The following is a 15731-nucleotide window of genomic DNA, read 5'->3' on the forward strand; positions in this document are numbered from 1 at the left end:
TCCTATCATCCTCTTAACCCTCTAGTGCATAGATTTTTAATTCAGTTGGAAAAATTAGACTACTCTAATTTGGGCATGAGAAGACCGAATCCGATGTCTGTTTTCAATCTAGACGAAATAATAATAATAATAATAATAATAATAATAATAATAATAATAATAATTTTCGCGTGTGTAGCTTAAAAATGTACTTCAAACTATATAGACTTCTGTCAAATCGAAACGTCAGATTGACACGTTTCTTAGACCAATATGTGCGCTGTCGCACTACTTTTAGAGCTGGCAAATGAGAATTCCCAACCCCTGGATTAAACAGGTGCCCACCTTAAGGCAGGCGTATGCACTAGAGGGTTAAATATGTATACCTTCTTCATAAGTTAATGTCATTAAAATATATCAACGGACTAAACAGATTACGATATATCACGAAGCATCTTCTGGTTTGCTTCGGCTGTCTGTCTGCGATTTTAAACGTTTCAGAGCTAGTCGAGTGCGGTAGCCTGTATGTAGAAATAAATGAAAGCAGCTCCAGATATGTTTTAAATTATAAATCACTCAGAAGCAATTATACATACGAATAGAATCGTCGCTGTTGCAAATAGTCGTAACTTCCTGTATCGTGTTTAGCTGGTTCTCAATGCGCTTCAGTGCTTTATAGTTTTCGATTTGTTCATCTTTGTAATAATAGTACGTACAAAACAATGTAACGGCGCATAAACTAAGAGCCACTTTCCTATACATCCATGTTGTACTTACCAAGCTCTCCTAAATTAAAAATAACTTCTTTATACACGAAATATAAGTTACTACCGCTTTCACGAAATCAGTGACTTGATACCTTATTATCAATGGAATGGGACATAGCTTTATCGTAATACCGAACTAACATTCGCTCCACTATAACATTTACGCTTAAAATTGTAAACAGCGTCATTCTAGCATCCACGGTCCTTTTGGAAGAGCTAAATAATGCGCAGAGAATACAGCTAACTGTGTAATACATGATAGACTGGAACCAAGAGACTTCGCCGATAATCCAGTTTTGAAATGTGCGCAAGTAAGAGAAGATTTCAAACAATAATTCCCTTTGCTCTTTTGCCGACTCCCTGCGATTGGTAATAACATAAAGATCTTGTCTATCCGGCTACAGAGTCTTGAACAGTATTTACACGGGCCTTATACACTTACTTGAAATCGTTAACCATGGTATTGACGCTTTCAGACGAAGACTTTAACACAGTACCGAGTTCCTTCCCGTGATCTAGAAGATCGTTTTGCATCTTTAAACTCTCCCTCTGACTTTCGAGCATAGCTCCCTGCATCTCTGAAGATTCTAGTAGCTGTTCCTTCATTAACGAGGAAACTTGATACAATCTGCGAGTGAACGAATAAGCCTCGTATTATTTATTATCAAATGTTTGGTAATCAGTCAACGTACTGTTTAATGGTGTTATCAGTTTCCGCTTGCCAAATCTCGTAATTCAGGTAGAAACACATATGCATAGTGTGTATATAAAATTCGTTATACACGTTAAATGCTCTGTCCGACATATTATTGACACAATCTCTGTAAAGTTAACAGGCACGTCGTAATGGAGCTCGACAAATGTACTGCACATTTTGCAGGATAATAAAATTTACCGGCGCTGGCTGCTCGAACTGCTGAGATGACAGTTGTAAGCTTTATGTCCAGAGTCTTCCAAAAAGCAATGCGTCAATTGAAGAGCTAGGAGCGAATGATCCTCGTCGTTCAAATTATTACAGTCAACTTTCATGGTTCTCAGAGCATTCTGCCAACAAGTTCCGTGCCGAGAAACAGACGATTTTGCTACGAAAATAAAATTCATGGGTAACGAACTGTTGTAAATGTTCCTACGGACAGAAGCCAGTGTACCTTTTAACATTTTATATTTTTCTTCCCCCATTTCCTTCAATACTGCACTTCCATCGATTGCAATGGAATAAGAAATAGGGAACAATAAAAGAGCGAACATTTTCACAGGCTTTCGCTATTTCCAACATTCACCGGCAAGTATTCGCATTATTGAAGCAAACGAACGTTATTTTTCAACATATATATATCTGACTTACAATTCGAATGCAACAGGTGGTCGTACAGTGCGTTGCAAACATATATTTTACAACCGCTTATAATGCAACGAATTACTCTAACTGGATTACAAAATTACATTTAAATTTGAATTTGTGTACGAAATGTGAAACGGCTGTGTAGCATGCGTGCTGTATTTGTAATCACCAATCACCACATACGTTGAGATCTTATGGCGGATTCTCAAGTAAAACATCGCGATTCAACCAAGAGAGTTAACCAGAATCAGCTAAATTATTTCGTTTACTTAATATCTATGTCCGATCCATTGACAATTTCATTGGTAAGGAATAATTTATTGCAACTGACGCCTGGTAATCTTCCTAACGTGCTTCCTAAGTTTCCACGTAAGTAGATTAACTGGAATCCACAAATGAAATTCCTCCTCCTTCCTCGATAGAATACCTACTAAATATGAACATACTGTGAAATGAAAGCGTCGATCTGCGCGCCACCACGCCTGGCGCGACGACACTAGCAATTTTAAACGTCCGTACGCACCGTCCCCTGCCCGACACAATAGATTCACGATATTCAAGTATAAGCAGCGATAAATACAATAAGCCTACGGAGGAATGCTGCAGATATTTAATCGCTCCTAGTATAAAATTTAAATCTAAACCATTACTTCGATTTTCTTTTCGAATAATTAAGTCGAAACCATATCCCACTCCACTGCCGTGCAGCGTTGAAACTACTTAAGATGTATCTGACATGCATCAATTACCACGAAGCTGCAGTGCCTACCGAAAATAAAGGAGACGTCTCGCTGATTTGCATAGACAAGGGACACTGATCCCACGGGCGAACGATCTTTATTTCACTCCGCGAAGAATCCCCTGAAAGGCATGGAAACGTCCGGTGTTTTGTACGCGATTCCCGGAGGGGGGGGGGGGGGGGCCTGCAAAAAGACAACGCACGACTGGAGCGTTGCTGGCGAGTAGCCAGCAACGTTTACCATTGAATTTGGACGGACCGAAAATAAGTGGTCGGTATCGAGACAGGAACAGCGACACAGGTTCGATATCCTCGTTCGCCCCCTCGAAGACCGGTTTGCCCTCCGGCGAACATCGAAACAGTTCGCGGGATCATTGTTCGAACGAGCTGTTGCCCAAGCGACTGGCGGCGACAAGAGGCAACCACGTTAACGCGAGGCCCACTCGATGATCGAGCATACTCTCAGTCGGTGCGAGCCTATCCACCTGTTTTATGCACGCACTCGTCAGAATTGCATAGGAAATTATAGGAACCTACCGTCGAATGCGATATCAGAGTATAACAAGGAAATCCTCATCACCGAGGTACCAAATCTGAATTAGAAATATATCTCCTATACGTTTTTCTAACAAGCTACTAGCCTCTCCGAAATAAGTAGCATTCCGAACACAACGAAGGGGACTTTTACCATCGACCGACGCCACTCGATCCTTGACCTACCGCAAGTAGCAGACCTGATGGAAATATCGTAACGCGGACGGTTGATCTGCCGGCAACCATTACACCGGAAACGGTAAATTTGGCCACGCGCTGAAGGCTCGTCGGGACGAGCAACCTTGCGGCGGAGTACTCAGCGGCGAGTGATCTTCGTGGAGCGAATGATCGGGCAGAGCCGATGACAGAAATCTATAAGCAGACGCCGCCTGCGGAAGGTAAGATATTATTTGCGTAGCTAGAGCGAGATCAGAGCGAGAGGGCGATGAATCGATCACCAGGCACCACTGGCTCACTGCCGGAGTATGTATACAGGAGGCGAATCATCTACGGCTAGGCTGTTTGACGTCACCCTCGTGAGCCGTGCACCGTTCTCGCTGGATTAAAAATAAATGCGACCCGGAAAAGCAGTCAATGTCAGATGATTGCGATCCGACCTATGCTGGATTCCCACCGTAACACTCCAGCCTCTCCCCCCCCCCTACCCTCCCCCCTCGATCCGGGTAAGTAGACGAACGGGATGCAACCCTTTGTTCGATGGTCTGGTTGAAACTCGAGCGGTTAATCCTGATGAAAATACCGAGGTGGATATCTACCTAAGTGTGACACACTTAGCGCGCACGAAAATCGATGCCCGACCCCCTCGCGTCGAGTATCAATGATTAACGACTCGTTTAGCGGCAACTGTATGTTGGAAGCTGTACAGCGGAGTAACAGGAGACTGACACGCCGTTACCATGATTAATTAACCCTCGAATCTATGCCGAAGAATCAGATCAATCCGCGGTCCGATAGCACCGCGGCGTCATTAAATTACAACGCGGTGCTCGTCGATGACGAAGGTCGGATTGATGGATCAACTATCGGGGAGCATCCTATCCTATCTAGGCTCTGGACGAGGTATCGAACGATCGCGGGGACTGCGCCGCCTGGTACACAAGAGCTGGTCGACTAAGTAGAAATGGACCAGCTAATTGGCTCCGCTATTGTCAAATGCGCGAAAAGCTGCTTGTGGAACGAGTCGAACGTGTAATCAAGATTATTCATAGGGGGGTTCTTGGATAGGGTGTTTTCTTTTCAAGGAAAGTCAACGGCGCGGTATTCTTCCGGAACGGAAATGAAGTTTGGTACCGGTGGAGGGGAAAGAGAGGATATACATCCTACAGTTTATATATGAAGCATTGAGAACAAAAACGGATTAATCCGCATTCAAAAAAAATTATTTTTCCCTATTGTATTCAATGTCAAAAATTCAAATACAAACTATTGACCTGTACCTATTGCATTGAATTTTACTGCACAATATTTTAAATTACTTTAAAAAGAAAGATTGGAATGTAATTATAAAAATTATAAATAATTTGAATTTTTTTTAGTAAAGTTCATATCCTTGGTGTGCAAAAGATACTCGAATTTTTGCACATATCAACATGGATTCTGAAGGAATTGATAAAGCTATAGCAGATTATTTCTTTGGATGTAACATTCCATTTAAGTATTATTGAATCCGACTGCTTTAGGAACTTCGCTCATAAATTGAATTCAGCTTATAAAATTCCAACTCGAAAGACATTGTTGAATAATTTGCTTCACGCAAAATTTCAAGATTACAAAAAGTCCATAATCAGTGCGGAATCCGAAGATGCAGTTCTACTTTTAGATGGTTGGCAAAATTCATCATCCAACAATAACTATGTTGTTACGATTCTGAATTTAACAAATACGACATGTCCATGCAGATTATGGCATTTCACAGTCTGCAACGGTTTTTTTCTCAAACAATATGATTTTACACAGTAAAATACAGGAACGTAATAAAGTTAAGCTATTCACTACGTCTTATCCTACAAGTAGAGACTAATTCACTTTTCTGCGTTAGGTGAAATACGGACCCACCACTGCTGAGCACCGAAGACAAATATGAAATTGGCTCATAGTAGGTTCAATAGAGTACAATGAAGCCGCGAAACCATTGACCTAAGATGAATGGATTAATAAGAACAGCAAACGTACCTGTTAGCCTCGACCGGTGCACATTGACTTCTGGCGGCCGGTGTTCCCTCGGTTCGGGCGCGATAATTATTATCCAGTTGTGCGGGCTTGAAAGAGGATTAGGGAAGCGGCTGGATGGACGGCTATCTCCCGAATATAAAAGGAGCCACGAGGAAACCGCGGCCCGTTCCTTCGCCGGTGCCAGCTCCTATCGAACCGCGGGGAGAACGTTCGAATAGCACAATCCAGAAGCAAACAAGTTTATCTATCTTTTATACCGTCGGGGGGTGAATTGTCCTACGTGTTCTCGTTTCTGATCGATGCGAGGCAACGTCCCCGCTCGAGGCGCGCCACCCGAGCAGGAAAGCGGAGAGGCTCGACGATAGCAATCGAGCCCCCGCGATCTCTGTCCGGCAGCGGCTCCCCGGCGGAAATTTCCGTCGCTGGCGTACACCTCGGTGATTTAACGCCTTGGCAGCAGGCCCGAGAGTCCACGGGTCCGTCTCCCCAGATGTCACGGAACCTTCAACGCTCGCGCCTGTTTTCTTTATTCTCTCGTGTTTATTCATTCAGACGGCCGGGAGAGCTGGAACCGCTTCATAAAACTCGTCCAATTCATTCCCCGTCAATCCTCGTTCGCTAGAAAGAAGCGTGTGCCGATAAATTCCCGCGAAAAGCGTGAGATAGATAGGTGGACAGGAGGGGAACACCACGCCTTCTCGTACGCCCGTACGGCGTGTATTTTTACGCCGCGCGTGACCACACCATGAAAACGCAAACAGCATTTCAAGCAGCGTTTATTTCGTTTCTTAATCAAGTCAGAGCGGTTCTTTAAAAAATCAGTTTCGCGTTTTCGTGACTCGCGACGCGGGAACGCGTTACAATTTACGCATCGTGCGTTCGGAGATTCTCAAAGAGGGTTCGTTCCTTTTCTTTTGTTCAATATGATGGGGTGGGGGTGGGGGTGGGGGGGGGGGGAGGAGGATGATAACGGTGTGTCTTGGTGTGTATCTTTGCACGCCGGATAAACGCTCGAATCATACCATTCGTATATACTTTTTTTTTCATACGTATTTATATATGTATAGATTGCGCTGCACTACCCCCAACCTCGTCGAGCGTTCTGCCAGCAGGGGGTGGACAACGGGCGACGCACTCTTCCCCTCGTCGTTCGCCCCCGAAGGGACGCGACCGCGACGAAAAGGGTGTCGAACGGGGCGAGAGACCTGTGCCGGGCGCAACGACGAGTGACGGCTCTCCGCAGTACAATAATTATAATTACGTATTCGTATTATTCGTAGTGATGTAATGTATGAGTAAAGAGATCAAACGTTTGCATTGTCGCTTAAGAAAGAAACCACGTTAACCCTACGGAACTTAGCGCGTAAAATCATACATACTATGCACGGGAGGCGAGGGGAAACAGAAGAGAGGCAAAAACGATGAAGAAAGAAGGGGGAGGAAAAGAAGATATAAAGTAAGGCGATGCTGTCGCGGGCACGGCCCTTCCAAGCGGTCGTGGAGACCGTGCGCGATTATTCTCGATAGAAGACAGGTCGGGTGGTATCGCTGCCGCTGCAACCGATCCGGAAACGTCGCTTGGTCGAACGCGTGTCGTAGGGCACCGAAAGCAATGTCACCGAGCTCGTCCGATTCGCTGTTAAATGTTTGAACGACCTTCCTCCCCACCCTCCTCGGTCTAGGAGAGGTCGATTATTCGTTTCGTTCTTTTACTCATGTCGCGCGTATATGTGTGTATGTGTGTGTGTGTGTATGTATACATTGTATATACAAAAACCTAGGTACGCGTTAGAGACGCTCGCGTGAACGCACGCTTGCCGGTCGTTAATAGTCGATCGATTAAAATTAGACGCAACGCACGGGCACGACACGCACGAATGCAATGGAGGTATTATAATACAATGCACGAGTGAAGGATGACGACGGAGTGGAGTAGGGTAAATACATACATCTCGCAATGTGAAAGACATCGTCGTTCTCCCATTCTCTCTACGCGTTGCAGCGGCCTGGTCGAACGTAGGAACAGTTCGCTTACGATTATTAGAAAATATAGAAAAGGCCTTAGAAGCGGGGTAAGTCGACTAAAACGAACGATGCTACGGAAGATAGAGAAAAAGAAACGCATCACCGCGGAGCGAACGGATCACCGCTCCCCCGGACACCGGCAGCGCGCGCAGCGAGCGCGCGTGGAAACGTACGTGCGCCAACGAATTCCGTGAAGTCTCGTCCAGGGAGGGGAACGCTCGCGCGCATCTGTGTGTGCACATGCTTTATACAGGATCCCAGCTTTCGTATAAACGTCACAGGTGCCCCTCGCAGAGACTCGAACGTCTGCGCGCTTCTTTTCGGGCTTTTCCACCCTCGGCTCCTCCGTATCGTCTCGATACAGAAACCCTGTTTGCACGGCTATCAGTCTCGACCTCGCGTGCCGTGTACTTTACCGAGCCTAGGCACGATCGTTCGCCGACCATCGCACGTCCATCACCTTCGATCTCGGAACCAGTGCATCGACATTGGTTATCACCCAACTCGCTACGCGAAAGTCCGCACGGAGCGGCGTCCTCCGCTTCGAAAGAATCCAGCGTTCGTTTACAGAGACTTCGCAGGGACGCGCGAGGGCTTTCTCAGCCGCTGATCGGTTACGAATCGAGACTAGTATCGCTGGATCGTAGAGCGTGCCCGTTTCAAGGAGGAGATCAACGCGACTATCGAACGGGCGAGTTCGACGGCGTATTATTCGGTGATAGAGCACGCGGATGTATAGAAAGACACGGTACCTATCGCGGAGAGGCTACAAAAAGATAGGGGACGCACGGTTCGTCGAAGGTGAAATAAAACGTCGTGATATGGTGCGGCGCACGATCAATTGGTCGTTCCCTCTGGAAGAGAGATGCGGAGAGCGAAGAGAAAAAAAATGAATACGCGCGTATCGAGATCCATCGTTCTCGTCTCTGGGCGAAAACAAAGGGAGGCGAGCAGATCGACGGACGATTCTACAATCCCGACCTTCTCGTTCAGTCTTTGCTTCTTTCCTTTTCTCGTTTTCTCCGTCTTCTTTCTCCCAGCTCGCATCGTGCTCGTTTAACCCCCGAGTCGTCGCGGCTCAACTATCCTTGTACCCTTATCTGTTACGGCTTAAATCGATTACCACTAGTCGTTTAAATGGATATTATTTATTTTACTTCTGCCGCCTGTTCCGCTCGACGCCGGCACGCATTTCGGTAGCGTTCGCCCGTGGATTCGGAAATTCTTTCGCTCGGAGACGTTCGAGCGGCTCGATCTCGTCGGATCGGGACGACGGGAGGCTAAGGACGCGCCAGAAATCGGGCAAGCCGGGGGCTCCCTCGCGTTTACACTGTCAGAACGATGATTGAAGCGCCGAGGAAAGAGTGGGGAACGGATCGGAAAGAGGGAAGGTCACGGAACGAGGCGGCCGCGTTCAACGAACTTGGAGCCACCGCCGATCTGCTCAATAAATCTGCGTCCCCAGAGATTAATTACGAGCCCCCTTAATTACCGGTACAAACGCGAATTACAAATATACATAAATATAGATATTGATACAGTACTAATTTCTCGTCTGCTTCCTCCGCCTTTCGCTACCCTCCCTCCCTCCTTCCTTCCTTCCTTCCTGCGCCGTCTTCCTTTTTCTACTAGCCATAGAATTCTGTATCAGCTCAAAATAATTAGAGAACCACTTGCCTGCAGAGCGAACCGGCTCGTTCTAACGGATAAATGAAACGTCGAAAAAAAAACGTGGAGAACGGTGCACGTTTAACGCGTTCTTTGGTATGTGAGTTACTTGGCGGTTAATGATATTTAGTGGGAGAGTTCAGGATACGTTAGCGAAATAGATGCAGGCAACAGAAGCTAAAACTGCGAAGGATTTACTATAAGTACCACCCGCGTGTTATTAGATATTGCGGGGCAAGTTTTCAATCAGTTCTTCGGACTCCACTGGAAACTTGAGATTCTTGAGGAACTTCCACCGATGGTACATTCTGCACGGTAGTTCCCAAACTTCCTTTCACCACACTTGCAAGGATAATTCTCCAATTACTTTGAGCAGTCCGTTTCCCTCTATTGCTACCTTCCAACTTCCGCCTGTAGCTACAATTGCCTTCGATACTCTTATTGCGACCGAGGCCGAAAAGAAGTCCCCGTACACTAACGGCGAAGACCATCCTGGATCTTAATTATTCGCTGGTCTGCAGGTGCCCTCGATGGATTCATAAGTATTAGGCCACCCGTTGTATTTCAAAGAACCTGGCATTCTGCGTACTTTTCACTTATTCTCTGGTCCTAACTTAAAATACCAAATAAAGTAAAATTCATCAGAGTTAAATCAATAAATTTTCTACGCCTCTCATGATTATTCCACACAGACCATGTGTCCTAATACTTACAAGCCACGGCGCGCATCCTCGCCTCGATGGCAATCTCTAATCTCGAACGGCTCTTATCGATCACCCTCCAGGCACATTGAAATATTCCTTAATATAATACAACGTGTGTTTACGTTGCAAAATCTACAACAGACCGGCCGGTTTCCCGATGCCTACCAACGCACGCGGAACCAGACGACCGAGAAGACTCGTTCCCTCGATCAGCAAACTGTGCGCCCAGATATCAGCTCCCAATTTCCGTTCCCCTGGCCGAGCGTCGGGGAAACGAAAGTCGCGGTTGAAACTCGAAACACGGTTCGTGTTCTTTCCCCGTCTGCTCCGGCTCGTTGCAAATCGCTCCAAGTAGGTTTCGGTATGTCGTCGTCCTCCCACGCGACCGCCACTCGCGTGCCTTTAGCTACTGGCAGCGCGGAGCCGCTCGAACGCAATCACCAGCTACGATTACCCACGAATAAACGTTGCCCTCCGATCAATCAAACGTTCCCATCGTCGTTGGAGCGCCGCGCACACCCAGATTCTCACAAGCCATGGGCGCAAAACCCGAGCGCCGCGTATCGAGCACCGCGCGCCCCGTGCATTTCCGTCGGGTTGCGCCGTGAAAATCTGTAGCAGCCGGGAGGGGGATTTATTTTTAATTGGAGCAGCTTTGATGTCGGCGAGGTCCTTTTATAAAATTCACCGTTCGAGCGGCTCGTGCAGGCCTATAAATATATGCGCACCGTGTATCGAGCCGATCTCAATCGCGAGGGTTGCACATACGTTTCGACGTACACCTATCGAGGCTGACTTTGTTGGTCAACGAAAAGCGCAGCAGTGCAACGAATTGGAGATTTCAGGGTGGGTACGTTCGGTGTTTTTTTTTCTTAGTTTAGAAAAGCGGGGGATGTTTGGAGGCAGCGGGGCGAGGGGAGCGTTGAAGGAAGCGGACGAGGGAGCAGCAGACGCGTGGGGGGAGCGTATCGCGTGCTTTCTCCGCTGTCTTATTTATTCTTGACGAGAGGAATCCTCGGAACATGGTTCCCAGAGAATCGGGGCACACCCTCGTTTGCCTCGACCTCGGAGTCGACCGCCGCACATCCTGCTCGTACATTAAAAGCCTAAAGCTATCACTTAAACCCCGCGTCGGCGTTGAGACGCGTTGCACGACTGCTACGTAAAAAAAAAGCGGTTAAAAAAAAAGAAACAACGAGGAAAGGAAAAGATCTACGATCGTTCGCGCCTGTGCGCAACAGGCGTCCCGTCGATACAAGCGGTATACTGTATACGAGAGCTTCCGCGCAATCTTCTTCGAGATCAGCCGACGACAGTGCGGCACGCGCGACGGAAACGCGCACGACGCGGTTTTTGAGCCGAAGTTTTGCGACGTGCCACGTCGGGCGCGTGGCGTAACGCGTTTAATCACAGTAAAAGCAGAGTGAGTGATCGATAAATTAAGCGAACGAAGTGGAACTCGGTCGATTACATCTGCGTTAATAATAAACAGGAGGTGAGTAGCGGTGTACGTAAACGTGCCGACTCGCGTACCCGGGCCTGTGCTTATCTCCGCGCCCGCTTCGCCTTTCGAACGGAAACAAAGCGGCGCGCGACCTCGCGCTGTTTACAATGCGCCCGTACAGCGCGTAGTGCGCGAGGAGCCGCACGGCGCTGTCGAAATGTTCGCGCGGAAAGCGAGGGACTAGGTAAACGGTACAGGCGGCGCCCGTTCTGCTACGCGCCTGGCGAGAAACATGAGAGCAGAAACTTTTAATAGGAGACAAGAGCGCGCATCGACGATCGATCTTGGATCGCGTTTACCTCCTGGGCAGCGCCGAGTGAAATTAAACGGATACAGGGGACCGCGAAGATCGATCGACTTGCTTCGTCTCCGCTTCCCTCGACCAGGGGGGGGCTGGCTCCTCACTTTTGCCGCGGATGCGAAGGTTCGCTCGCTCCCTCGCGAAAATTAATCGCGAATAGCCGGTACGAGGTGGTCTGTGATTGCGGGGAAGAGGTGAGAATGATGGGACAGTAGGGGAGGGAACAGAAGAATGGGAAAGGATAGAGGGTTCGTTAAAAGGCGTTACTTATACCGTACACACATATTATATCGTGCACGTTCCACGAGACCGTCTCGCTCTTCCTCACTCCCATGTGTAACGCGTTTCAGAGCTGGGCTACTTCTCACTACGCACGCGTCCCTCGTTTTACCGTGGACGCCGTTACTTAGCGTTACAACGTAGTATATAATATATACGCACTTCATATATATATAATGTATTTATATATATAGATTTATCTATGTTCAACAACGTGAACCCCCAAATACGCCTAAATTCCATATCACAAGATATCCCCGTTCATTATCACGATTTTTCTTAACAACACTCCGTGACTCGCCGTTTTCCCCCCCTTCTTTCAACCTTCCCCCGACTATCCTCGCGGGATCGTGCTTTTCTTCGTCGCTGCTAGTTGTCACCTCCTCCCCTTTCTACCTCGCGATCTATCTGTCACCCTCCTCTTCTTTTTAAACCCCTCTCGCTACCGCTAGCTCGCCGCGCACCTTCTTTCCGCCCCCGTTTCGGACCCTTGCCCGTCCACTGTTCCTCGCGGTTCTCACGCACGCCGCGCACACTCGTCCCTGCTAACTAAAATTAGCGCCAAGTCACTCTTTGCGCCAGGGTCGCCGCGTGGATGCAACGACACCTCCACCCAGAGATTCGCGAGCGTCGATGCTTCTTTGTCCTTTCGCGCGTCCTGCTCCGAGCGTCCCCGTCGAGCGACTGAACGCGAATCGTGCGAGCCTTCGCGAGACTCTCCTGCTTGTCGCGGCGCGATTACGAATTCGTTTGCTCGCGGTAGAGCGGCTGAAGAAGGTACAGAGCGGTCGTAAATTAAACCATCGAGCGGTTGCAGCTCTGACCGAGGCTCCGGGTCGATATCTCCTTGTGTTTCTGTCGATTAACTTGCGACGATGCTCGGGACATGTTCGGACGCTTCAGCGATTTTACGACAGACCTGTACATCCCTTACAGCCGCCGCAAAAGCGAGGGATTACGGTAAGGGGACGCGAAATGCAGAGTTTCGAGACCGTCTTCTAAATGCCGCTCGTGGTGGATCCGCGAGTCGAATGATAAATGCCGAAGAAGCAGAGGAATGGGTGTAAAAACGATAAAAATTGGGGAAAAAAGGCAGTGATAAAATGCAGAACACTTATTGCTGAGTATTCACACGTGAGAAAATCAATCGTACCGTGGATTGAAACTTAATACTATACGGCAGTAGTTAAAAGGTATGAGTTCGAAGGATGCTGATTCTGCTCGAGGCTGCCGGGCACAAATGGTGGCCTTTTTGCGAGTGCGGGGTGATTCTGAAATGACAATAGTTAGATGCCGGGGTCTCGAGCAGCATCCAGTGTAAAAAGTCGGGCCGTAAAATGCCGCGAATATCTCATTCAGTAGGAAATTAAATAAATTAAGCTAATCATGCCCAGACAGAGATGGGCAAGGTTCAAAGGTTAAATATCTGAGCGTGCCTTTGCTGATACTGAAATCAGACGGTCTGCCCGACCGTGTATAATTATAAGTCGCTGATACGCCTGGCGTATAGCTCCTCAGTCGATCGTGTTTGATTCGTCATTAATTTCTGTACAATCTGTGCTCATCGAATGGGGACTGGCCGCAGAGACCTGCGATCCAATTGATTCGATTCGGACCAGCTGAGTCCCCACCGTTCGTCTATGTTGAATTCACAATTCTACGTTAATGTAACGCGGTTAAAATGCTTATTTAAACAGGAAATAATAATAAAAAAAAAAAAGAAAAGAAAGAAACATAGTCTAACACCGTTCGCGTGTTATGGAACCTAAAGGCCTCGGCGCACGAGGCGAGCTCTTTCAAGGAATATTCATGCCGCGATAACGAAAACCAACTTCCCTCGGTAACTAGCGTTTGTCCGAGGAGGAAGAGGAAATCAACGTTCTCTTCTTTCGATATCGGCAGGCGTTAAGAGGGATACCGTCTGATCTAAAAAGGCCAGATGACTCTATTCAGAACGGAGGCGCATGCCCTTTGATCATTAGATCCATGCCCGCTTAAAAGAACCCTCGTATCCTTTATACCTCCACCGGCGCTTCCAGCTATACCGAGCCGGCTTCATCGGCCGTCGCAAACCGAACAAACCTTCGACTCGCCACCGTAGGTCAATCGATTCATCGACGTTGCGCGAACCTTTGGTTCACCGGCTACCCTTGGCGCAACAACCTCGTGGTAGTCCTGAACGCGACGGTAGGCACGCGAACAGAAAGGCAACTATCGCCGGTGGAACGAATACAGCGCAAGTACGGTCAAGCGGCGCGTAAAGAGATCCTCCCGAGGTTGCGCGTAGTCAAATTCATTGCTCCCGCGACCGCGCGGTATTTCGTCCACCCACGATAATCTTGATCGACCGCGAGGGGCGCGGCGTCGGGAGCGACAACGTGGCCGATCAAGCGATACGCAGCGCGTGCAGCTATCCCGAGAGCGTTGCGTCTTGTAGGGACAGGTCCTGGGGGGCCCTGCGCGCAGCAACGTGACGTGCAGGACACGAAGTGGTGTCTGTCCCGACTGATTCTCGAGGTTCCTTCGGCGCCAGCGTATTCAGTCCAGCGTGTCGCGTAGATCACAGTAGTATCCGAGGTCGACGACGAGGCCACCCCAACTCGTTTGACGGCGGGTGGATCGTTGGACGGGCACCAAGGCCCGCGGGGCCGTCGACACTGCGGGGCACCGTTGGCTCCTGGGCAAGGAGAGACGTGGCCAGCAACGGCGGCTATACCGGCGACGGTGAGCGCGCCGGGCGCGAGGAAAGGGTGGCCCCGTGCTTCATTTCAGTTGCCCCAGGTCCTCGGAACCGTCCTTGACGCGCCTGATCACCACCAGCCGGCTCGATCCGCTCGAGGAGCCGTGAGAGATTTTCAAGGGTCTGTGCGATCTCTGGGTTCGGCTCAAACCGTTATTGTGCTGTTGCTGTCCCTGCAATTGATGACTGTGCTGTTGCTCGCCGCTATGCTTGACGCAAATCCAGCTGGCCGGTCAGGGCCATCGAAGTACGGAGCCCGAGGTATCGTGGTTTCGGCCGGTCCGCCTTGCTCTGCCTCTTGTCCTCTCGTTTCGCGTTTCCTACGTTTCATTGTTCGATTTTAAAGCATAGCCACCGTGAAGGGTATGAAACAGAGGCATCGGGGGCTAACGAGGCGGGAGAAGACCGCGAAAGTGATCGTGCAGGGCGGAGGACCCGAAAGCACAAACCATTACCGCTGAAATTTTACGCTCCGCGGGGGCAACGAGAGTATCGTCTCCCTTGAACCCTGTACTCGCGGGTGCTCCGCCGAGCGCACGGTTTCAAGAAGTTAAATAGGTTCCGACCGGTATCGAATGTTACTTCGCAATGACCAGACACTCCCGCCAGGTTCAGAGACCCTGAAATCTGAAGAACACGATAATAACCGAGGCACCGTAACCTCCGGGGGTGCAAAAGGGGGCTGCCCGTCGCGCGGATTCACAAGAAGCCAGAGGGTGGTGTTTATTTTCGTGGCATTGACCGGCCAGTGGAATTCGCGTCAAGTATAGAGCGCAGCTAACCTTCTACCCATCACCGCCGCCACCGCTACCTATCACCGTCTCAACCACCACCACTAAATAGTTCAGCGACTGATGACTGCTGACGGCCGGCTGATGACTCGTGGAGGCCGCGCGGGGGCCCGACTGGCCCCCTCAGCCGCGATCCCGTTGCGGGGCCGTTTAAATCACCATTTG

At 48.9% G+C, this 15731-nt stretch overlaps 2 protein-coding genes and 1 long non-coding RNA gene across 6 annotated transcripts in view; 1 reads left to right on the forward strand and 2 right to left on the reverse strand.

Moving 5' to 3' along the window:
* Positions 1-10: 10 nt before the first annotated feature.
* Positions 11-2500, reverse strand: LOC143373283 (uncharacterized). Of its 2 annotated transcripts, none has more exons than XM_076820410.1 (7): positions 2092-2500; positions 1642-1828; positions 1439-1567; positions 1189-1374; positions 839-1106; positions 576-765; positions 11-500 (listed from the first exon to the last, which is right to left on the reverse strand). In XM_076820410.1, exons 2-7 carry the CDS (start codon positions 1773-1775, stop codon positions 424-426), a joined length of 984 nt encoding a protein of 327 aa, XP_076676525.1. In that variant the 5' UTR covers positions 1776-1828; positions 2092-2500; the 3' UTR covers positions 11-423. The 2 variants fall into 2 exon arrangements, with proteins under 2 accessions (XP_076676525.1, XP_076676524.1); XM_076820409.1 differs by having other exon boundaries at positions 1895-2500.
* A 677-nt stretch (positions 2501-3177) lies between these two features.
* On the forward strand, positions 3178-6744 carry LOC143373297 (uncharacterized). Its single transcript, XR_013086445.1, has 3 exons — positions 3178-3411; positions 3486-3759; positions 6622-6744. It is a non-coding gene; the product is annotated as an uncharacterized LOC143373297 (long non-coding RNA).
* LOC143373271 (dual specificity tyrosine-phosphorylation-regulated kinase 2) overlaps positions 5448-15731 on the reverse strand; it is a 43519-nt gene continuing 33235 nt past the window's right edge. Inside the window, exon 3 of one of the 3 annotated variants that reach the window (XM_076820379.1) lies at positions 5448-6172. In XM_076820379.1, the coding sequence (XP_076676494.1) occupies positions 6149-6172 (24 nt within the window). In that variant the 3' untranslated portion in view covers positions 5448-6148. Of the gene's footprint in view, positions 6173-6314; positions 15096-15731 lie in introns of those variants that run through there. The other 2 variants (XM_076820376.1, XM_076820377.1) reach the window with 2 other exon arrangements.

Source organism: Andrena cerasifolii, chromosome 9, assembly GCF_050908995.1.
Source record: "Andrena cerasifolii isolate SP2316 chromosome 9, iyAndCera1_principal, whole genome shotgun sequence".
Taxonomy (NCBI): Eukaryota; Metazoa; Arthropoda; class Insecta; order Hymenoptera; family Andrenidae; genus Andrena; species Andrena cerasifolii.

Bases quoted from the DNA above. Each gene is read 5' to 3' on its own strand.
- LOC143373283 (XM_076820409.1), bottom strand. From the start codon at position 1,994: ATGTTCGCTCTTTTATTGTTCCCTATTTCTTATTCCATTGCAATCGAT. The intron at 1,568-1,641 runs GTAAATTTTATT...TTAACTTTACAG, and splicing joins AGTTCGAGCAGCCAGCGCCG to AGATTGTGTCAATAATATGT. The intron at 1,107-1,188 runs GTAAGTGTATAA...TACCAATCGCAG, and splicing joins ACCATGGTTAACGATTTCAA to GGAGTCGGCAAAAGAGCAAA.